This window comes from Culex quinquefasciatus, chromosome 2 (genome assembly GCF_015732765.1).
Source record: "Culex quinquefasciatus strain JHB chromosome 2, VPISU_Cqui_1.0_pri_paternal, whole genome shotgun sequence".
Classification (NCBI taxonomy): Eukaryota; Metazoa; Arthropoda; class Insecta; order Diptera; family Culicidae; genus Culex; species Culex quinquefasciatus.
This window is the reverse complement of record NC_051862.1, coordinates 107,394,859-107,418,509: the sequence shown is the minus strand read 5'-3', so window position 1 is coordinate 107,418,509 and position 23,651 is coordinate 107,394,859. Positions and strand designations below refer to the sequence as shown.

The following is a 23,651-nucleotide window of genomic DNA, read 5'->3' as shown; positions in this document are numbered from 1 at the left end:
TTCAAACAAGTCGCTCTGTTTCTGCTGCTGTTTTTCATTTATAATCAGCTAATTTGCCAATAAGCATGAAAATTTGGTGAAAATGTGAAAAGCTTGCTGCTCTTCCGCTATTTGCCAAACTAATTTATTGAATTTACAAGTTAGCCATCTCCTAGTGGACTGAATCAACTGGACCCGGCCTCAATAAATCTCACTCAATGAAATCATTTGTTTTTCTTCAGAAACAGGTACGAATAGTTGCATTGGTTGCTACCAAAGTGTTAGGTAACAAATTTTTAACAAATTTGTTTCTGTTCTTTCAGGTTCATCAATCAACTCAAGTGCGAGAAACTCGACCTCAATTGTAAACATGGATGGCTTTTGCTGAAAGTTCTCAATTCTTGAATGTTCATCCCTGAAGGATGCAACAAGAAAAGAACATAATTTGAAATAAATAATGTTGTGTTAAGGAAGCAATCTTGTTCTTATTATTTCTCGAAGGGAACCATTTTGGGCATGGGCACATCACTCATACAGGCGCAAAAGCAAGCTACTCGCACTAATACATCAACAAACTATAAGATGAATGAGTTCACTAATACAAGAAAACAAAGTATGTGTTGGTGTAAAAGTGGTTGAAAAAGCTCGAATATTTCTTGCGGGTTTCCCTCTCGTAGATTGCGTGATTTCTCACTGTCCGTGCATGGAAGCATTTCCCACTTCTTTGACATTTTGACATTTTGCCATTTTGACATTTTGACATTTTGACATTTTGACATTTTGACAATTTGACAATTTGACATTTTGACATTTTGACTGTTCGACAATTTGTCAATTTCTCGGGTAAGTTTTCAAAAAGCCGTAAGAGCCACCGTGACCTCTTACACTAATTTTCGTTTTTCTCGAAAATGAAACAAAATTTCATTTATTTTAAGTATGGGGCACTTTAAGGACGTGTAGATGAACAATCCCGAGCATTTTAAAGTTTGAAGTTACAAAAATAATAATGTCAAGATAATGGGGTACCCGCCTAGGCAAAATTTTCTAAGAGATGGCGCTGTACAGTAGTGGTAGAAATTAAAATTTATATGGGGAAAATCAGTTTTTTCCAAAAATCTCCGAAACCATGCAAGGGAGGCGGGTAAAATTTCTCCTGGTAGTAGATAAAAAAATAACCTATCACTACGTCTACTTTTCAAGCCTCAGTTTTGAGCATGAGCATGAGCATGAGCATGAGAGACCACCCATGGTTGTCCTTCTCCGTTGCTGAACAGGACCGTAATATCCTATCAATACAACCGACCATACGCTTGAACGATCTAATGGTGTTTCCCTTATCAACAGCATGTATGAATGCGTTGAAAAGATAAAACATCAAGATCATTAAAACTAGATCTGAAGCAAATAGGTAACAGTCATTGGCCACCAACGGCGCCCGCCATGTCAGTTTGTAGATCTCGGGGGATTGGGACGGGAATGTTAGTTAGCACAGGTTGCTACCAAGGGTGGGTTCTATACGATATCCACACCCCCACGTGTGCCGGAAAACTACTTCTACTTGGGATTTTGTTAGTGGGTAAGGGTAATGGCCAGGATTCAACATAGAGGATGATGATGCGACCCAATAATCAATAAATTTGGTTTAATAGTGTGATGTATTATGCATTCTCAAGGCAAACAGTCGGAGGATGCGGATGAGATTTTTCCGGTTATTTGGTGTTGAGTTTAGCATTAATGATTCAATCTTAGACAGCCGGCTGTGGAAAGATAAAACCAAATAAAATGCGAAAACGCGAAACCGCCCGGACCGAAAAACCCACACAATCGAAAACGGCAACGAAAATCCGGCGTGTTGACCGCGACTCACACCGTTCAAATTCTCCAAAGCAACTGTCAACATCGCGAAATCACCCGGGTCGAAATACACACACACAATCAAACAAAGACGGAAACGGCAACGAAAATCCGGCGTGTTGACCGCGACGCACACCGTTCAAATTCTCCAAAGCAACTGTCTTTTCAAGCCTCAGTTTTGAGTTATATTCAAAATAATTAATTTTTAATGATTTCCCCCATACATTTTAAATGCAGTTTACCACTCGCGTGACAGCTGCCGCCATGCTCATTTCTCTCTTGTTTCTCTCTCTCTCCAACTTTTTGACAACTTCTGTCAGAGCAAACTGTCAAACATCGTCCGTCAAACCGTGTGAGCTGTTCAGCAGAAGGAAAATTTTATATTTTTGTGATTTTTCGGTGGAAAATGGTTCTCCCGACGTTTGCGGCTACCAATCCTACCAGCGGGACATTTCGATGGGCTCCACAACTGGGAAACAGTCTGTCGCTAGCGGTTCCACCGTTCCATAAGGTAGGTTTTGCAGCGGAACCGGGAGGAGGTTATGTTCGTACTGGCTAACATCCGAGTCATTGTCCGGGTATTTTCTCTTCTATTCGGCAGTCTGCGGAGAATCTGGCCAAACTTCAGGCCGATGGCGAATCCAGCAGCATCAAAATGGACTTTGATCACGGAACGACGACGCTCGGGTTCCGGCTCCAGGGTGAAGTTATTCTGGCGGTCGATCTCGTGCCACCGGCGGTCAGTTTATCGGTTCACAGACGATGAAGAAGATTGTCAAGATTAACGAATACCTGCTGGAAACGTTGGCGGGTGGTGCGGCCGATTGTGTGTACTGAGATTGGGTGCTGGCCAAGGAGTGCCGAATCTAAAAGTTGCGCAACAAGGAACGCATTTCGGTGGCCGCGACCAGCAAGATCATGTCCAACATTGTGTACCTACAAGAGCATGTTTATCAGCATGGGAATGATGTTGGCCGGGTACGACAAGCGCGGTCCTCAGCTGTATTACATCGATTCCGAGGAACGCATACCCCCGGCAAGGTCTTCTAGGTGGTTCGATTTACGCGTACGGTGTGCTCGGATGAGAACGAGCATGATCTAGGACGGCACGCCACGCGACGCACCGGAATGGTGATGGTGCACAAGTACGGGGCGGACGCGCTGCGGCTGTACCTCATCAATTCACCGGATGTGCGCGCGGAGAATTTGCGGTGAGTTTGATATCTTGAGCGTTTCTCCAGAAGTAGTTGCTAATAATGATGTCGCTTTCAGCTTCAAGGAAGACGGCGTCAAGGACATCATGAAGGACGTGTTCCTGCCGCGTTTCGCTTCCTGTTGCAGAACATTGATCGGTTCGAGATGGAGGACAAGATTGTATAACGATATGACGCGGGTCGTCACGCAAGCAAGCGCTCGACGAACGTGATGGACGTGTGGATTACGTCGTTCAAGGAGTCGCTGCTGATACCACAGAGAACAGATGTATATCATTGAACAAACAGCATTGAAAAACGTGTGTATAAATTCAAACCAAAATACGTTGAAAAGAGCTAGGGTGTGCACCATCCGCCTAGATAGCGCCACTTCCAAAATCATGATGGCCTACAGTAGCAGAACGTTGGACCATCTAATCACTACATAAAACATTCTGTACGAACGACATCAGACCAATGTCTGACTGTCCTTCATCAGAGGGTTGCAATTTTACGCGCCAAAGAAGGTGAACAAAACGAAATCGGACATAACATTTGTAAAGGGACTATTTTAAATTGTCACTTGAAAAATAATTTTTGAATGAAATTTCTGTTAGGTTTTCGTTAATGTTAATGCATTTTTGCATTATTTTTAGTCAACTGGAATTATACAGAAGGAATTTTCTATTTAAACGAGGTTAACATTTATTTCTTTCGGAATTATTGAGCCTTTTTTTCATTGTTAAGTCAAGTATTCTCAGCCGCGACGGTGGCGCCACCAAGCGTATCCTGCACACTCTAATTTCTTTGATGCAAGATTGTATGCAACGTATTTTTTTAGTGCAACAGTGTTTACACACAAGTTAGAGCCTAGATGTACATCTGTTCTCTGTGCTGATACTATCTGTACATGGTCGTGCCGAGGTTGACCAAGTTCATCGATCAGCTGACCGACTGGTATGTGTTGGGTTTGGCGTGGAGGATTACTACCACGAGTTGGATACGCTCTAGGTCGTGCGAGCTGTCAGTTATGGTCAAGGTACATAGAAAATTATGGTATGCCAGATATTGTAGTGATATCATGTAAATTCTATCATACTTTTTTATGTGTTTTAAAGGGGCTGAATTTATTAACTATGAATTTATTTATGGTCATATTAAAATGTTTTCAAAAAGTTGTTTTTTTCCTCCATCATTTCCAACTGATTGAATTTCGCAAAATTGAAACCACATTTAACGCAGATCACGGCCATCAAGAATCTGAAACAAATCCAGATTTGATTCACAAATTACAAAAGACTAAACAAAATTAAAATAACTCACAAAACAACGATTTTTCAAATAATTTCTTTGGTTGGTTTAGAATTTAGAGTTTTTGATTAGGTCCTATAAACATATGAAAGACAATAGTTTATTGGTCCTTTTCAAAAAAACTCTGGAATATCAATCTGAAAAGCTCAAAGCTAACTCGAACCCGGTAAACACACGAAGCTTGACATATCAACAAAGCAACAAATCTGACAACTTCCAATTTATAAGTATAAAAATTCATTAAGAGGCTAATAAAATTTAAAAAATACGTTGAAAAAATATATTTTGATTTGAAAATCTGCCATACCATGAGCGTTTAAAGCCTTGAAACGCTGGTGCAATTTTGACAGTTTGAGCTGGTGTGAAAACGGCAACAGAGCTCGCACCACACAGGATACGCTGTACGACGTGTTGATGCCATTATGCAAATGATGGCGCCGTTTACGCCCTACCTGACGGAGTTTTTGGTCCAGCGGTTGCGCCAGCTAAACGAGGAAAGTGTGCACTTCCAGATGAGTTGAATAGCAAGTACATCAACCCGCTGATTGAGCGTGCCGTTTCTCGGATGCAGGCCGTCGTTGAAGTGGGCTGTGACATGCGCGATCGTAGAATCGTCCACATCAAGTACTCGTTGACGAAGGTCATCGTCATCAACCAGAGCAAAGAAAATATCTGGACGACATCAAATGCGTCATGAACTTTATCCTCGACGAGCTAAACATGCGCAATATCTCACTCAGCCCGGACAAACAAAAGTATGGCCTGAACTGCGTGCCGAACCGGACCACAAAGTCCTCAGTATTCGTCTCAAGAACGACTTCAAGCAGGTCATCCAAGTGTTAAAAGTACTCGCCGCTCCATCTACCAGGTTGACGAGCAACAGGCCGGTGCCAAAACTACGAAGCGCACAGCGACAACGACGTGCTCTTCCAGCTCGATATGACTCCCAACGATGAACTCATGAAGAGGGCGTTGCTCGCGAAATCATCAACTGCACCCAAAAGCTCATTTTGTTTGTACAACAGCATCGACCAACAGAAGCACGGCCTGCTGATCTCGCTGAAACTCATCACGGAGATGCTCGTTTCAGACAAGCTAACGCTGCTATTCAACTCGTGCCTCGAGAACACCGTTCTGATCAAAATCTGTGCCGCAATCTGCACACGAGGTCGAACGCAAGCAGAGCGTCCAGAGAAGCTTGTCGAATCCAGCAGATTTTATGCGCGCAGAACAAGTTGGTGAGTTGAATGAAAGTAGTTAAAATTAAAAATATATACTAATTCAATTTGATTGCAGAGCATTCTGCGGGAGTCAACCCTGCGGGAGATTGCCTTCGACATGGTGCGTATGGTGGTGGAGATGAACCTGATGGTCGTCATGATCGGCCATGACTCGCTCGAATGTCACCTAGCACCGATTCCGCTAAGGCCGATGAAGAAGAAGACAAGTCGAAGCCGTTTTTGTCGCATATCGTACCGTCGTCATAATATCAGGCTGCTCATCTGGAAGGCGAGTCGTCGCCGCTTTCAAACGGGCATAAATGGAAAAAGGTTCCAAATGCCACGAGCATGGATCAGGACCAGTCCTGGTAATCTTCGAAAACGATTACCGGCCACTACATTCTGGACCTGCTGCGAAGCTTCCTGCCAGACATCAACTTCCTCAAGCTCGACGATGAGTTCAGCAATTACTGCAAAGAGCTCAGCTTCCTGATCGACCAAACATGAACTGAATTGCCTCCTGATGCTGCTGATAAGCTGATAATTCGTGCCGCGATCTTCGTAACCTACATGTGTGCTGACTTGTTAAATATTGATATTAAATAATAAAATGATATAAGCGTGGAGAGAGAGGGATGGGAGGGGGGGGGGAGTGTCTCAAGGCTGTTTTCTTCTTTTGTTTTTTTTTAATGAACAAAATGTAATCCTTTCGGGCCTTCGTCACTTCCCGGCGGAAGGAGAGCTCCTCAACCACGATGCGTCGCTGAACTCCAGTCCAGCGGAGTTCGAGCTGCGGCTGCTGCTCGAACCCCTTTCCGGATACTCGTGTTCCGAATCTTTGTCGGACGTTGGCGAACCCATGCTAATGCACGACTCTCCAGGTATCTCAACATGAACCAGCAGTACACGTGCCATATTCAGCTGCTGTACAGAGGACAACACAACTAACGCATCGAGGCGCCAGCAATGCACTTGATTGGGGTAAACACAGCCAGTTCGAATCGCGTCCACGTAGTCCTTGGACATCGGATAGATCGTAACGTTGCTATCGTGCGAAAGCAGAACACTGTCAATCGGCAATAACCGAAGGAAACGCTTTGTCCTGCTCTTGTGTGCGGCGGGATAGGAGCGCCTACAGCAGCAGGTATGTCTTGATGAATCTGAATGGGAGGAAATGGTCCAAAATTGATGTTCTGTTTTAGTACATTGAATATTTAGTATTCAATGACATACTTGTGAGCGGTTCCGTTCGATCCGGTCAGCTTGTTTGGCAGCCGCGCGGCCAAGCTCATCAAATGGTTGTCCTCGAGATGATTTCCAGCAGGCCTTGGATTCAACGACATGCTGTACTACGCCGCGATCATGCCATCATCATGTAACGCTCTGCAGTTTGTAGTAATTGGGGTTCTGGGTGAGTCGCCGGTACAGGGACGTTCAGGTAAGGTAATCAACGGTGTCCTATTTGTTTCGACACTTATACCACTTCCGTGACTGGGACTCTGCTGTAAAATGCGCAACACTGCAAATTCCGCAATCGTCATCTTGCCCGACTCGGTTGACACCCCAACAAATACATTGTCCTCACTGTTATAAACTGCGTTGAAGACCTGCGTCTGGATCGGATTAAACTGCGAGAACCGGTCCGAGTACAGCTCTTCGAAACGTGGCTCGAGCAGGGCACTTATCGGCAGCGGCTGCTAATCGAGCAGCTCCATCGGCGGAAGGTTTTCTCCGGTAGAATCAGGTGGCGAAACGAAACCGTAAGTTGCGTCTCAGCGACAATCCACCGGTAGGAAAACGATGCGCAGGAAGTGCTGCGGTGGCAACGGTTCAAACATCGGCACGAACAATTTCGCCAGGTGGTCGTTCTGGCAGTACTTGTACTCCAGCAGGAAGTACTTGTGATGAAAAATCACCTCGGAATCGACGTCCTCAACTGAAATCCGTGAAGCTTTCCGTCCCTCTCGAAATCCGGCGTGATGGTCAACAGTTGGAGTTACTCCACGTGCAGCGTAGAAAGCGTAATGTGCGGAATGTGGAACGGGCGTAATCCTCCGGCAATGGATCGTCCGCTGGATAGATAATGTGCGTCGCCTCCTCTTCAGGTGTTTTCTAGTTCTGGTGGTTCCTCACGATGTCCGTGATTCGGTACGTCGTTTGAACATGCACACGGTACACAAACATGCCACCATCATACCAAAACATTGCCAAAACATAAACAACAACAAGTCCTACCGTTGCGCACTGTAAATCGGTTCTAAAAAAATGTAACAAAAAAACCGGGATGGTTGTTTTAAAAATTGTAGGCTAAAGAAATTTAAAAATGTTATTATAATCACAAGTTTGTTCATTATCTCTTATTTATTTTAACATCAAGGTAAAAAATAAGTGTTTACAAATAAAATATTAAAAATCCAGAGTTACTGCCCGATACGGTAACTGTTTACGTCACGGTGGTGCCATCTGTTGGTTTAAATTTAGTTCTTCAAAACTACAAACTACCACCAGGGGGATTTGGCGTGAACAAGTGCGAACCAAGTGGCAATTTTGCTGCCCGTACCCCATTACTAAACCTACCACAGATATCTTTTGGTAATTTTGAAAGTTGTCACATTTTATTAAAAATCATTACAATATACTTTAGGCATCATATTACAATACTTATCCATCTAATACAATGCTGAAAGAACAGTAATACTCGACCAAAAATTTAGGAATCAAAGGTATGACGAATTTCTGTTTGACTTGAAAACGTTATTACAGAAATCGTATTTTGTTTTCGTGTTCCTGATTAGTTAAAAATTTGCGTAATTATTTCAGCATTTTTCAAATGTAATTACATTTTGCATTGCCAAATTGTTTCGATATTAGGTAACTTTACTACCCATTTATTGTGACAAATCAGACACTCCTTATATATTCGAAGAACTTTGGTGCTCGTCTTGCTGGACGGTTGACAGCTTGAACTGACGTTTCATTGTGTTTGAAATTTTCACGCTTCAAACAAGTCGCTCTGTTTCTGCTGCTACTTTTTCATTTATAATCAGTTATCAGTAATCGCAAGCTCTCTGCCGGTGCTGTTTTTCTGGATCTGTCCAAAGCATTCGACACTATCAACCATGAAATGCTGCTGAAAAAACTTGATTGTTACGGAGTAAGAGGTCATCCTAACTATCTGTTGGCAAGCTTCCTGAAAGAACGTGCCCAACAAGTTGTAGTGTCTGGCGTGCTCAGTGACGAATGTGTGATCAGTTGTGGGGTACCCCAAGGCAGCGTCTTTTGTCCATTACTGTTTCTCCTGTATGTCAACGATCTATCTAACCTAAAGCTACATGGTATGCCCCGCCTCTTTGCTGTTGATACGGCAATCTCCTACACCAGTGCTTCGCCTACACGTGTCGTCGAAGAAATGCGAGAGGATATGGAGGTGGTCCAAGATTACCTTACAAACAATCTTTTAGCCCTGAACATCGGTAAGACAAAATTTATGCTGTTTCGCTTTCCCAAAGGAAATTGCCAACATATCCGGAGCTAACAGTACGAGGAGAACGAATCGAGGAAGTAGCCACCTTTAAGTACCTTGGAGTGCATATCGATAACCGATTGTCTTGGAGTGAACACGTTGAAAAGGTTGCCACAAAGTGCTCTGCACTCAGTGGAGTTCTGAGGAAGTTGTCTAAGTCTGTACCACAACATGTGTTGCTAAAAATGTACCATGCGTTCATCCAAAGCCGTTATCAATATGCAATTGCCGCTTGGGAACCTGCTGCAAAACACATTTGAAAGTACTACAAGTCCAACAAAATCGGTGCATCAAATCAATCTACAAATTACACTACCTGCATCCAACACGTGAGCTGTATACTATGCCGCAGCACAACATACTCCCGATAAATGGTCTGTACACGCAACGGATCGCTACGGTCATGTTTAAGGCTGTGAAAAACTTAAACCTTCACCACAACTGACAGTTTAGGACAGCTGAACATCGGTATCCTATCAGAACAGCGCATCACCTACGACAGTCTGACTTCAGGACGGAAACCGGTAGGAAAGAATTCTTAACGAGAGGTCCTCATATCTATAACAATTTGCCGGAAGATTTAAAACAGTCGCAAACCCTGAGTGAGTTCAAAAGGAAGCTAGTGAGCTTGCTAGTGAGTCACATTCGTAGCCATTTAGAGAGTTACATTGTACGTTAGAAAATGTCAGTGTAGTAATTAGTAACTTGATTGTATGTCTTGAATTTCTTCTAAATATCTGCTAGTTTTACCAGTTTTAATCACAACCCTTTCAAGGAACACACTGTGTTCATTAGGGAAGTGATTGTTGTAATGTAAAAGTTTTTTTGAATAAAGTCATTTAGTGTGATAATGATAGTGTAAGAGGTCACGGTGGCTCTTACGGCTTTTTGAAAACTCACCTGAGAAATTGACAAATTGTCGAACAGTCAAAATGCCAAAATGTCAAAATTTCAAAATGTCAAAATGTCATATTGTCAAAATGTCAAAATGTCAAAAGAAGTGGGAAATGCTTCCATGCACGGACAGGTGAGAAATCACGCACAATCTACTAGAGGGAAACCCGCAAGAAATATTCGAGCTTTTTCAACCACTTTTACACCAACACATGTATACTTTGTTTTCTTGTATTAGTGAACTCATTCATCTTATAGTTTGTTGATGTATTAGTGCGAGTAGCTTGCTTTTGCGCCTGTATGAGTGAGATGTGCCCATGCCCAAAAATGGTTCCCTTCGAGAAATTATAAGAACAAGACGCGTTTCCACACAGCATTATTTATTTCCAAATTATTTTCTTTTCCTGTGTTGGGCATCCTTCAGGGCGGAACATTCAAGAATTTATAACTTTCGCGGCGCCATCCATGGCTCGGCAACGAGGCTCGAGCTCTCGCACTCCCGAGTTGATTGATGAACCTGAAAAAAACAGAAACAAATTTGTTTAAAAATTTGTTACTCAACACTTTGTAGCAACCAGCAGCAACTATTCGTACCTGTTTCGAAGAAACAAAATGATTTCACGGCGGAGAACATTGAGGGCCAGTTGATTCAGTCCACTAGGAGATGGCTAAATTGTAAAATCTCAGCCAAATTAGCCTTCCGCAGGGCCAGCGGGAAGAGCAGCAAGCTTTTTTCACATTTTCACCAAATTTTCTGCGTTTACTTGCAAATTAACTGATTATAAATGAAAAAGTAGCAGCAGAAACAGAGCGACTTGTTTGAAGCGTGAAAATTTCAAACACAATGAAACGTCAGTTCAAGCTGTCAACCGTCCAGCAAGACGAGCACCAAAGTTCTTCGAATATATAAGGTGTGTCTGATTTGTCACAATAAATGGGTAGTAAAGTTACCTAATATCGAAACAATTTGGCAATGCAGAAATGTAATTACATTTGAAAAATGCTGAAATAATTACGCAAATTTTTAACTACTCAGGAACACGAAAACAAATTACGATTTCTGTAATAACGTTTTCAAGTCAAACAGAAATTCGTCATACCTTTTGATTCCTAAATTTTTGGTCGAGTATTACACTCAGCCAAAATATCTATTAAAATTCATATGGCGTACCTTATAAACCGTGAAAAGTTAATCGTTTTTGAATTCCATAAGTTTAAATTATGACTTTTCTAAATCTTATTCAATTTATATGGTAGGCTTATGGCTGTAGGGAATGGACAGGGCAAATATAAATAATAATAAAATAAAATATGTGAAATGAATAATCTTCTTTTAAACAATAAAATATATAAATAAATGGTAAAGCGAAGGTTAATTTGATCAGAACGCCATAAAAAGAGAAAATGAGTGAGAAGACAGCAGAAACTAGCGAGCGTGTGTGAGAGAAAAGAGAAATCGGGTTGTAAGCGTTCGTGTTGAACGAGGCAGTCTGGTGTTTGAGCATAGAACGAACGGATGTATTTTGAACGGTTTCTGAAAATTAAAAATTAAAAAGAAAATGCGACCAAAAAACACTACAGTGGCGCATGTCGGTACATACGTTGAACTGTACGCGTTTGTTTAAGTTATAAGTTATGTTAAAGTTAATGTTTGTTAAAGATGAGATTTTGCTCAATCCGGTTAGTTGGCTTGGAGGCGGCCATTTTGTTGGCGTCGATTGTGGTTTTCCAGAGTGCCGTTCGGTGATCAAGTCGTGACTTGTCCCAGCGCGAAGATTGGGGGAACTCGTGTGTTGGTGCAGTGCGGTTCGGCATAATCCAGTTTGTTGGCGTGAAGGCGGCCATTTTGTTGGAGTCGATTGTGTTTTCCGGAATGCCGTCCAGTGGACAAGTCGTAACTTATGCCAGGGCCAGGGAGGAGTACGTGTGTTGGTGCCGTGGATTGTTTTATTGAGCCTTCTCAAGAGGAATTGATTTAATTCACCAAGAGGAGCAAAATAGATACGGAGTAGGATGTTTCGTCGATTTTGGAGGTGAAACTGTCATTTTCCCTGAGAGGAAGTTCAAGTTTTTTTTTGGATTGTCTCGATCTCCCTGGGAGGAGTAGTAGTTCCCCGAGAGGACAGATTCCTTGAGGGAAACTGAAAAGTCGATCTCCTGAGAGGAGTAGTAGTCCCCGAGAGGTTAGATTCCTTGAGAGGAAATTCAAAATGTCGATCTCCCTGGGAGGAGTAGTAGTCCCTCGAGAGGGAAGATTCCTTGAGAGGAAATTGAACATGTCGATCTCCCTGGGAGGAGTAGAAATCCCCCGAGAGGGCAGATTCCTTGAGAGGAAACTGAAAAGTCGATCACCCTGAGAGGAATAGTAGTCCCCAGAGAGGGCAGATTCTTTGAGAGGAAACTGAAAAGTCGATCTCCCTGAGAGGAGTAGTAGTCCCCGAGAAGATAGATTCCTTGAGAGGAAATTGAAAATGTCAATCTCCCTGGGAGGAGCAGTAGTTCCCCGAGAGGGTAGATTCCTCGAGAGGTAGCTGAAATGTCGATCTCCCTGGGAGGAAGAAGAATTCATATTTTGATTTGGAGTAGTCCCCTTGATTTGACTTTTGACTTTTGACTTTTGTTAAATTTCTAGCAAAATATTTTTTTTCAACAAAAAAATGTTGGTTTTTTAAGAGCACATAAATTGCTCTAAATATATTATATTCCTGAATTGGTATATTAAAAAACTGGTTTGCTATGCTGCTTGTATTCAATTGCTCGACAAAGTTACTTGGATTGGCATGCCCACCAACTTTTAGTCGTAAAAGTAAAATATTATACAATTTCTTGAAAATTTTGATTTGCAGAAACACCATTACCCATTTGAATTTAAACCAAAGCAAAATTCCAACTCCGAAAAAAAGCAATATTTTTTGGGAAAAGTTCCACTTAATTTTGCTACTAGGGACAATAATTTGAAGAATGTTTGTAACATTTTCCTTGAAATTTTTTGTTTTGTTAAGTTTTAATGGAATGGATAAAGTTGCTTATCTTTCACATACATTTTTTTCTTTATTTCATCGATTCCATGTGTTGGGCTATCCAGTGTAATTTCGCCTAAATTTTCACATTTACACAAACGGTTCTAAAAGCTTTGAGTGTAGAGGGTGACTATTCTCGAGATTTTCAATTTCCCGGGAATCGAGAGTTGAATTTGGGAATTCCCGCTCGTCACCCTCTTTTTGAGTGTAATGGTTTTATACAAAACAAGCTAACCCCGACAAACTTCGTCTTGTCATTTTTTTCCATGTGTTGGGCTATCCAGTGTAATTTCGCCTAAATTTTCACATTTACACAAACGGTTCTAAAAGCTTTGAGTGTAGAGGGTGACTATTCTCGAGATTTTCAATTTCCCGGGAATCGAGAGTTGAATTTGGGAATTCCCGCTCGTCACCCTCTTTTTGAGTGTAATGGTTTTATACAAAACAAGCTAACCCCGACAAACTTCGTCTTGTCATTTTTTTCCCTTCTTGACGTTTTTAGCCTCCTGTGATCAAAATTTGATTTTACGCAACTTTTCGCATACAATTAGCAGATCTTCCGGAATCGGTTCCGGAGTGGCCAAAGTTGTCACTCTTTAGCGTAAGAACCTTCCTTGGGCTTATACGAACCCAACGTTGCAAAGAGCGCTCCGATCCGACTTTCCGTATTGAACTGATTCGCGTTCGAACAAAACCGTCGAAATTTTATATATATATAGATTTTAAGAAACTTTAGATGTCTAAAAATAAACACAAAAAAAATCAATGTGTTAAAAAGGTAAAATCTAATTGCCTTTGTTTGAAGCTATGAATTTAAAAAAAAAATTTTTTTTAGGAATTTTACATCAATCAAAAAACATAGTCATAGAGAAGAGAAATATTGTTTTCAAAAAAAAAATTGAAAAAAATAGTTTCAAAAGGAATCCGCCCAAAAACAAGTTTCAAAAGGAATCCATTTTCTAATCAGTTGAACTATTTTTTCAGGGATTCAGGAAAATTGTTTGCTGATACCATGAAATTTAAGCTAGGTCAGATCAAATTCTGCTTAAAAAGATTAAACAACACTCTGCCTTTTTTCAGTCAACATTAATCCTAAAGCAACTTTTCGTTACTATCTGTATTGGAAACCAATAGTATATCCTTTAAACGATTGAAATGGTTTAAAAATAATAAAACATTAATTTGAATATTCTCCAAAGAATTAAACTGTGGTTGGATTTTTTAGCTGTTATATTTATTTCATCAATTACAATTATATTATTAAAACTCCGCTGAAAATTCAAGTAAACATATCAAAATGATGAAAATTTGGAGGGCGCCAAATTGATGCTTCGCCAAGGGCGCCGTGGACCCAAGGTACATGATATGGAACCGTGATAAAAAATTAAATTAGTGAATATTTCGGATTACAATGTATATTTTTGCTAAAAAGAATGGATTAATTGCATAAGCCACTACGCTAATTTTCCCAGGAATAATCGATATCATTTTTCGTTCACTTCCACAAAAAAAAAGAAAACTGTACAGGACAATTCTAAAGACTTGTCAACAAGATGTTTTACAACAAAGTTTAAATTTTTTTTTTTAGATTGTGTCTCCAACTATGCAAATAAAGAAAACTGCAACTTTCTTAGCTGATTGTACTTGTAATTTTTTTTATTAAATAATATAAATGGTTACACTATGCTAATTCAAATAGTAACCTTTTTGTATAAATGCTTCAAGTGATATCACATAGCATTAAAATATAGAGAGTAGAGGTAGGAGAGGATGTAGGGAATGGACAGGGCAAATATAAATAATAATAAAATAAAATATGTGAAATGAATAATCTTCTTTTAAACAATAAAATAAATAAATGGTAAAGCGAGGGTTAATTTGATCAGAACGCCATAAAAAGAGAAAATGAGTGAGAAGACAGCAGAAACTAGCGAGCGTGTGTGAGAGAAGAGAAATCGGGTTGTAAGCGTTCGTGTTGAACGAGGCAGTCTGGTGTTTGAGCATAGAACGAACGGATGTATTTTGAACGGTTTCTGAAAATTAAAAATTAAAAAGAAAATGCGACCAAAAAACACTACAATGGCATTCATTAAAATTATTTATGTGAAAATATCATATGGCCAACCTTATGAACCAGAAATTAGTATGGCGGGCAACATTAATCAAGTGGAGAAGCGGCCTTCAGCAGATTGCAGGTTTTTAACTAAATTTTGAGTTTTTACGTTTTGCTTTGCTATTAATTTGCTTTGCTTTGCTTAACAGGATAAGTAAATGTTTTCCCTGCTGCAGAGACCAGGCGTACCTGGACAAAGGCAAGGACTTCCAGGAATCGACGCCAATCGAACAACATGGGCTAAGCAGGGACAATTCGATCGAAGGCTCCGTGCTGGTCATCGAGGCACCGTGCTGGTCATCGAGGAGTGGTCCTCGTCGTTCAAGGATGTTCGTGCTGAGTCGGTTCGCGTTGAGAAAGGTTAATGGGTGAGTTTTTTGAGATACTTTTAATATGAAATATGATTCATTTTTTGGCGTGCGCGTGTGCGTGTGAAGGTGCGGCTGGCTTTGGCTGTCTCGATGACAGTTGAGCCAGTCAGATTTGCGATTCCTTTCCGTAGGGTCGTAGAATTTTCGCGTCCGCCGTCGGTGTGTTTTTCGTTTTTTTGGCGTGCGTGTGTGCGTGTGAAGGTGCGGCTGGCTTTGGCTGTCTCAATGACAGTTGAGCCAGTCAGATTTGCGAATCCTTTCCGTAGGGTCGTAGAATTTTCGCGTCCGCCGTCGGTGTGTTTTTCGTTTTTTTGGCGTGCGCGTGTGCGTGTGAAGGTGCGGTTGGCTTTGGCTGTCTCGATGACAGTTGAGCCAGTCAGATTTGCGATTCCTTTCCGTAGGGTCGTAGAATTTTCGCGTCCGCCGTTGGTGTGTTTTTCGTTTTTTTGGCGTGCGTGTGTGCGTGTGAAGGTGCGGCTGGCTTTGGCTGTCTCGATGACAGTAGAGCCAGTCAGATTTGCGATTCCTTTCCGTAGGATCGTAGAATTTTCGCGTCCGCCGTCGGTGTGTTTTTCGTTTTTTTGGCGTGCGCGTGTGCGTGTGAAGGTGCGGTTGGCTTTGGCTGTCTCGATGACAGTTGAGCCAGTCAGATTTGCGATTCCTTTCCGTAGGGTCGTAGAATTTTCGCGTCCGCCGTCGGTGTGTTTTTCGTTTTTTTGGCGTGCGTGTGTGCGTGTGAAGGTGCGGCTGGCTTTGGCTGTCTCGATGACAGTTGAGCCAGTCAGATTTGCGATTCCTTTCCGTAGGGTCGTAGAATTTTCGCGTCCGCCGTCGGTGTGTTATTCATTTTTTTGGCGTGCGCGTGTGCGTGTGAAGGTGCGGCTGGCTTTGGCTGTCTCGATGACAGTTGAGCCAGTCAGATTTGCGATTCCTTTCCGTAGGGTCGTAGAATTTTCGCGTCCGCCGTCGGTGTGTTTTTCGTTTTTTTGGCGTGCGTGTGTGCGTGTGAAGGTGCGGCTGGCTTTGGCTGTCCCGATGACAGCTAGCCAGTTTGATTTGACCCTATCAACACCCTATCATACCATTTCAGCTCGATACACATCGAAACTGGTCGTTCGCACCGTTAATCAGTACCTCACTAAACATCAATCATTTAAAACTCGTAAAATCATCTCAAGTTAAAAGTTACATTGTTTAATCCTTCATTCTTTAATTACAAATGATGTTGGTTCTATCTTTCCACAGCCGGCTGTCAAAGACTAGACCATTTCATTTTAAATTTAACAACCAATAAACGGGAAATGTCTCATCCGCAGCATCCCACATTTACTCAGTGCGGACGTTACGCATCGGCGGCCGTTACTGATCGTGTGGTCCGCCCTAGAACCGCCCTGGCGGGCCGAGGGCGAGCCGCCTGGGCGGTTGAAATTTGACATTTGAAATTTTTCAATTTCGTCCGCCCTCCATCCGCCTTGGCGTGCCATGGGCGCATCGCCTGGGCGGTTCAAACTGATCGCTGAAATGTTTCAATATCGTTCGCCCCTCAATCTCCGCGGCGAGCCAAAGGCTGATTGCCGTGGCGGTTTGCATCTGAAGGAATTTATCTCGAATTTGACATTTCAGTCAGTTTCCAACGAGCTTCGGTGGGTGTTGTTATTTAATCGGCGGCTGCTGATTTTCGTGGTTAAGTTTGTGTTGGGAGAAGTGTTGTGTTGTTTAGATTGTTTACTTATGTAAACAAACAGTTGAAAGTGCGTTTGAAATAGTGATTGAAGGTTGTTTTGCAAGAATCGTTATTGTTGGTGTAATTTATGTGACACCCTTATAAATATTGTTGGCAGATGTGCAATCATTTGGAATACTTAGAATTTGATATGTTTCATTGTTGTTATGATTTGATTTGTTCTTTTTGTATGTTTGTATGGAAATTTGGTGTACATTTTGGTAAAAGTATATCTTTCCCAGGAAACCTCTTGAAGGGTATCGAGGTGGCATTTACAAAGCGGATTTTGTGCCAATGTTTACTCAATTAATGTTAATGTGTTTTTTTGTGTGAATGTTAACACTCCAAATGTTGCGGGTTCAGTGCCAGCAGTGGAAGCAATTAGTGGTGCAGCAGCGATTTTTGTCTTTCTTTTGCTTGACGTTTTTTAGGTGTGCATGATGCAGGACGTGGGTAAGAAGTAATTTCAATTATTTTCAATTATCAGTTCAGCGGCAACAATATCATTTAAAATTGTGTTTAATTTTTTTTACAGCTTCCTGGATCATTTATAAATGAACTGCTTATATGTATTTATCTATTCTTCATTTGATTTATTTGAATGTTTATATCATTCCTATTCCTTGTCCTTTTTTCTACCATTCCTCCATACCATATATTATCAAATTTCATGAACTAACGACAGTTACTGAAATAGCAATGGAACCATCTGAAGAATTTTACTTTAAAATATAATTATCTTTCTTCCAGCTTCCGGAAATCTTCTTCAATTTTAATGCCTACATTTATCTATTCACTAGATGATTTATTTAAATGTTTATATCTTTCCTTATCCTATTCCTTTTCTTTCAGCAATGGGACCATCTGGAGCATTTGTCTTTTTAATTATAGTTGTTTGTTTTGCAGCTTCCCGGAATCATCTTTAAAATTACTGCTTTTTGTATTTATCTTTCCACTGTAAGATTTATTTTTAATATTCATATCTACCATTTCTCCATACAATATATGATCAAATTGAATGACAAGTATCTTGGCCACCACAGCCGGAACAGTGAAAAAACCAGGATTGTTGTAGATAGGACGGAAAATAAGTTTTATTTCGACTGTTCTTTAGCGAGAGTAAACACACAGTGAGCTCAGTTCATCTGCTTGCGTCAAACCCAATCAACTGCCAGAAAAAAAAGTACCCGTCACAGAAAATGCCTTACTCTTGCCCACTGCTCTACCTGTCAACACTCCTCCACAAGAGTACAGCAACCTAACCTCTAAGGCTTTACTCAATTGAGCTTGTACAATTTCCCCACATTCTCTGCTACTAACATCACTTTACCATCTTTCACTACGCAACAATCGTTCTTTCGGAAAACAACTTCAAATCCTTTAGCTACAATCGCGGACACTGACACTAGATTCACCGTAAGTCCGGGAACATACTTCACATCCACCAGCTTAACTCCTCTTGCGTAGCCATTGCCATTCCGTGTGCGTAGATTGACCTCTCCTTTGCCAGCTGACTGCAACACTTGGCCGTCCGCAAACTTTACGCATGTAATCGGTGTTAGTTTAGCTTGATCCAAAAGATCTCCACGACCAGTCATATGCACAGAAGCTCCTGAATCCAGATACCAATCCTCCGTTGTCTCCTCCTGTATCGCCGCCAAGCATATCTCTCCTGAAAAAGATCCACTCTCCTCCTCCACAGTAGCAGACAATGCTCTGTTCTGCTTCCCGCCAGACTTCGATCGTTCGTCTTCAGCTCGTACTTTCTTCAGCAAGTCACAATCTCGCATCAGGTGGTCGGGACTGCTACACGCGTAACACAGCCGGCTCGGTCCAGTGTACCGCTTGTCCTTCGCAGCACTTCGAACTACCATGGCCTTCTCCGACTCCGTCTCGATTTTGTTCTTCCGGCGGTCGTACTCCTCCATAAGCTTCGTCTTTACAAACATCATCGAAAGAACTTCCATCCGACCATGAATCGACGACACGGTGCTGTCGAACGAATCGGGCAAATTTGCCAAGACAAAACAAGCCTTGAGATCCTCGTCCATTCGAATGCCAACGTTACCCATTTTCTCGAAAAGCTCCTCCATGTTCAGCAAAAACTCCCGAACGTCACCTCCTTCAGCTAGCTCCATCTTCGAAAGCCGTTTGATCAGCGCCACCTTCCCGACCGAAGAATCCTTCACAAAGTATTTCCGCAGCATTTCCCAAGCTTCCTTCGCCGTAGCAGCTTCCTCAATCTCCCTCTGCAGCGCATCATCCACCAGGTAGCCGATGGTTTGCAGTGCCAGATCGTCTTTGGCCGCCCACTCGGGAGATTTCTTCACCTCTGCCTTCGCATCGCCGACAACATAGCTCCAGAGTCCCTCCCGCGTCAAAACTGTCTCGCGCGCCGCTTCCAGGTTTCATAATTGTCGTAACTCAACCTCGTGAACCCGAATTTCGCACCTTCCATCCTTCCGGCAACTTCCTTCGTAAACTTCCAGCAATTTCCTTCGTCACCAAGCTCCACACTAAATCCTCCTTCTTCTACAACTTCCTGTCGCCTGGGCCCATAACCTCTTGGCCACCACAGCCAGAACAGTGAAAAAAACCAGGATTGTTGTAGATAGGACGGAAAATAAGTTTTATTTCGACTGTTCTTTAGCGAGAGTAAACACACAGTGAGCTCAGTTCATCTGCTTGCGTCAAACCCAATCAACTGCCAGAAAAAAAGTACCCGTCACAGAAAATGCCTTACTCTTGCCCACTGCTCTACCTGTCAACAAAGTAAGAACATGGGGTGTAATCTACTAGGATACTTTCTTCGGATTAGCTGCGCTTGTGTTTGATTAGATTAGAGTATGAATTGTTAACATTCAATGCGTTGCCTGTTTATATGTAATTACCAATAATACATGAACATTTTAAATAATTTAGTTTTTAAGAATTAGTTAAAGAATTGTTTTTATTTGCAGGAAATGGAAAATCTTCGCAACAAGTTTGCTTATCAATATATTATTTTGTTTCTTTATTTTTTCATCATTTCACCTCAGTGAACTAACAACGCACGTAAGATTTATTGAGAACAAAATTATGTTGAAAATTATGTTTTTTTTCATATTTTTGTTTTATTTCTAAATTTCAGCACACATGAATCTACAAAGATCTGCATTTCTATATAAGGCACTTTGTGTTTTTTTTTTCAGATTCAGACGAACTTGAAAAAACACTATCAGAATCCTGAAGGAACCTGAACGGGTATTCTGCTTGGGCGGATGAAATATGTATGAAAGGCGAATCGAGGGCGGGCCAAAGCGGTTGGGGCTTTTTGGGCGGATGAACTTTATATGGGGGGCGTATCAAGGGCGACCCGCTGGCGAACCAACCTACAGGGGCGGCTGAACCGTATATGAAAGGCGCATCAAGGGCGAGCCAAGGCGGTTGGGGCGTTTTGGGCGGATGAACTTTATATAGGGGCGGATCGGGGGCGATCCGCTGGCGAACCAACCTACAGGGGCGGCTGAACCGTATATGAAAGGCGCATCAAGGGCGAGCCAAGGCGGTTGGGGCGTTTTGGGCGGATGAACTTTATATAGGGGCGGATCGGGGCGATCCGCTGGCGAACCAACCTACAGGGGCGGCTGAACCGTATATGAAAGGCGCATCAAGGGCGAGCCAAGGCGGTTGGGGCTTTTGGGCGGATGAACTTTATATGGGGGCGTATCAAGGGCGACCCGCTGGCGAACTAACCTACAGGGGCGGCGGAACCGTATATGAGAGGCGCATCAAGGGCGAGCCAAGGCGGTTGGGGCTTTTTAGGCGGTTGAACTTTCTATGGGAGGTGTATCGAGGGCGACCCGCTGGCGGACCATCCTATAGGGGCGGTTGAACCATACAAAACGGCGTATGTGGGGCGGATGAACGGCGGGTGAAACATTTCAAGGCAAACCTGGGCGACCCCGGGGCGAGTCGCTGGCGGACCAACGTCACGATAAAAAAAACTGATCGTGCGCCAAATTGTTGCAAATTTTATCCGCCAGCGGGTCGCCCGTGGTCCGCCAAATCAAACGCTGGTGGATCGCCAGAGCGGTTTGGCGGTCCGCCAGCGAACCACCGGCGGGCTGCCCAGTCAATGTGGGATCCGATTGTTTGCCTTGAGAATAATATATAACATCTTTCAACAAACACTATGATTTTGGGTCGCATCATCATCTTCTATGATGAATCCTGACCAAACACCCTATCCTACTAACAAGTTTTCAGGTTCCTGGCGCTCGTGGGGTGTAAGCACAGAGTAAATCAGCTGCCCTAGTAGCAACCTGCGCTAACTAACATTCCCGTCCCTTAAAATCGAGGTCTACAAACTGACATGGCGGGCGCCGTTGGTGGCCAATGACTGTTACCTATTCGCAACTGATCTAGCTTTAGCAATCATGGTGTTTTATCTTTTCAGCGCATTCATACATGCTGTTAATAAGGGAAACACCACTAGATCGTCGAAGCCTATAATCAGTAGTGCTGAAAGGATATTACGGTTCTGTTCAGCAACGGAGGGGCAACCATGGGTGATCTCTCATGCTCATGCTCATGCTCATACTTTTTTATATGAAATATGTAAGCAACTTCCTCTTCCAGCATCATCCGTACGGACGCTGTGGGTTGCGGTATTGACATTGACGACATCGACGTGGTCATCTCGTCAACATGCCGCGCCACATCAACACGTAAATTGGCCGGACCGGGCGAACAAGTTGTGCTGGAAACCGGGTACCTTCATCACGATGCTTATCGATTAGGAGCAAAAGAAGTTCCAGTTGACCCTGGCCGAGGCTGGCAGGCAGCCGCTGGAGCCGATCGAAATCCATTCGAACGCCGTAGAGGAATACGCCGTGCTGTACTCGGCGGTGCTGAATGACCTGTGTGAAGCCCTGGATCAGCAAAAGCAAACGATCAAGAAGATTCATAGCGGAATGTCGAACACTAGCATGACCAAGGTGAACTTGTTCAGAAAGCTGAAGGATCGCGTTGACTTCCAGCGAAATTATCAAAATGCTACTTTTTCTACCAATGACTTATTAAATAATGTAACTTTTGTGAAATAAACTAATATATTTATGTTCAATCATTAATTAAGTTTTAATTTAAACAACAACACAAATATCACATTTATAAGATAACTGTATAAAAACCAAAAACTGTGTGTTTATCATATTTAATGTTCATAAGTTTTTCTTATGAAAGCAAAAATCGCTCATACATAAAATTTATAAGATTTGCTTATGGAAAATAATTCATTCAACGATCCAATAAAATTTATAAGGTTTGCTTATGGAAAAATCTATATGGCATCCTTATGGCTGATATAACATTTTTGGCTGAGTGTACTGTTCTTTCAGCATTGTATCGAGGTTTTAAGCGAAGATGGCGTTCGAATGGTGAACGCCCGAAATGTCAAAATCACGCAGTGGTACCAACATTACGGAACAAGTGTGCCATGGCATGACAGCCATATATTTTTCTAATGTTGGTGCTACTGCGCGATTTTGACATTTCGGGCGTTCATCATTCGAACGCCATCTTCGCTTAAAGACCTGGATTAGATGGATAAGTATTAGGGTGGTCCAAATCCGGACTTTTTTGGGGCTACCCCCTGAAATCAAAGATTGACCCATCACTAGGCTAAATTCCAAATTTGAGCTCATTCTGACCACGGGAACCCCTCCCTCCAATCGCTTAAAGTTTGTATGGGAAAAATCGTCAAAATGTATGGAGAAAAGCAACTGTTTTACTTTTTTACCTGTGGAAGGCGCCATAGTTATCAGATTCATACCATTTCTCAAATGTAGAACCTTCATTAAATTTAGAACAACTTTCTCGAAGACACCATATTTTTAGGATTTTTTCCCGCGAAGTTATTAGCGCCCAAAACTGACCATTTTTGCGCGGCTAGCTGCAAAGGGGGTCGAGTTCACATAACGTAGGTGATATTTGTTACACTACAAAGGGATAATCGCTGTGTTCCCCGAGCATGGGTAAATAACAAGGGAAATGCGTAATAATACCTTTCTCTGGTATCAACACCAAATTTTGGTATTCCTGGACCCTTCAAAATTTGTCTTAAGGATTATGCAAGAGCAAAATGTGGTATCATACCAATTTAAGGTATTGTTTTGATATTGCAAAATTGCAGAATTTGTCAATGGTCGAACACCACATTTTGGTATTATTTTGGTATTACAGTATTTTATCAAATTCCTCTGAAACTATGGGAAAGTTTTGACCAATTTTGACAAAATAATTAATTTTGCGCTAAAATGATGTCTCAAAGCGAATGCTTTCATTGAAAACTGGAAATTTCAAACTTGATTTTAAACATTTTTGATATACCCCCTACAGAAATGACTTAAAATTGTGGAAAATTTTCTAAGTCAGGATGGCACATTTTGGTATTATTTTGGTATTAAG

The 23,651-nt window shown here is 42.1% G+C and overlaps 1 protein-coding gene, 1 long non-coding RNA gene and 1 pseudogene across 2 annotated transcripts; 2 read left to right on the top strand and 1 right to left on the bottom strand.

The window, feature by feature from the left end:
* The first annotated feature begins 1,030 nt into the window (after positions 1-1,030).
* Positions 1,031-2,918, top strand: LOC119766190 (annotated as a pseudogene).
* A 7,416-nt stretch (positions 2,919-10,334) lies between these two features.
* Positions 10,335-10,851, bottom strand: LOC119766807. The gene is made up of 2 exons (XR_005277145.1): positions 10,569-10,851; positions 10,335-10,491 (listed from the first exon to the last, which is right to left on the bottom strand). It is a non-coding gene; the product is annotated as an uncharacterized LOC119766807 (long non-coding RNA).
* Positions 10,852-15,364: 4,513 nt separating this feature from the next.
* On the top strand, positions 15,365-22,218 carry LOC119766803. The gene is made up of 2 exons (XM_038252666.1): positions 15,365-15,475; positions 21,822-22,218. Exons 1-2 carry the CDS (start codon positions 15,435-15,437, stop codon positions 22,099-22,101), a joined length of 321 nt encoding a protein of 106 aa, XP_038108594.1. The 5' UTR covers positions 15,365-15,434; the 3' UTR covers positions 22,102-22,218.
* The last annotated feature ends 1,433 nt before the right edge of the window (positions 22,219-23,651 follow it).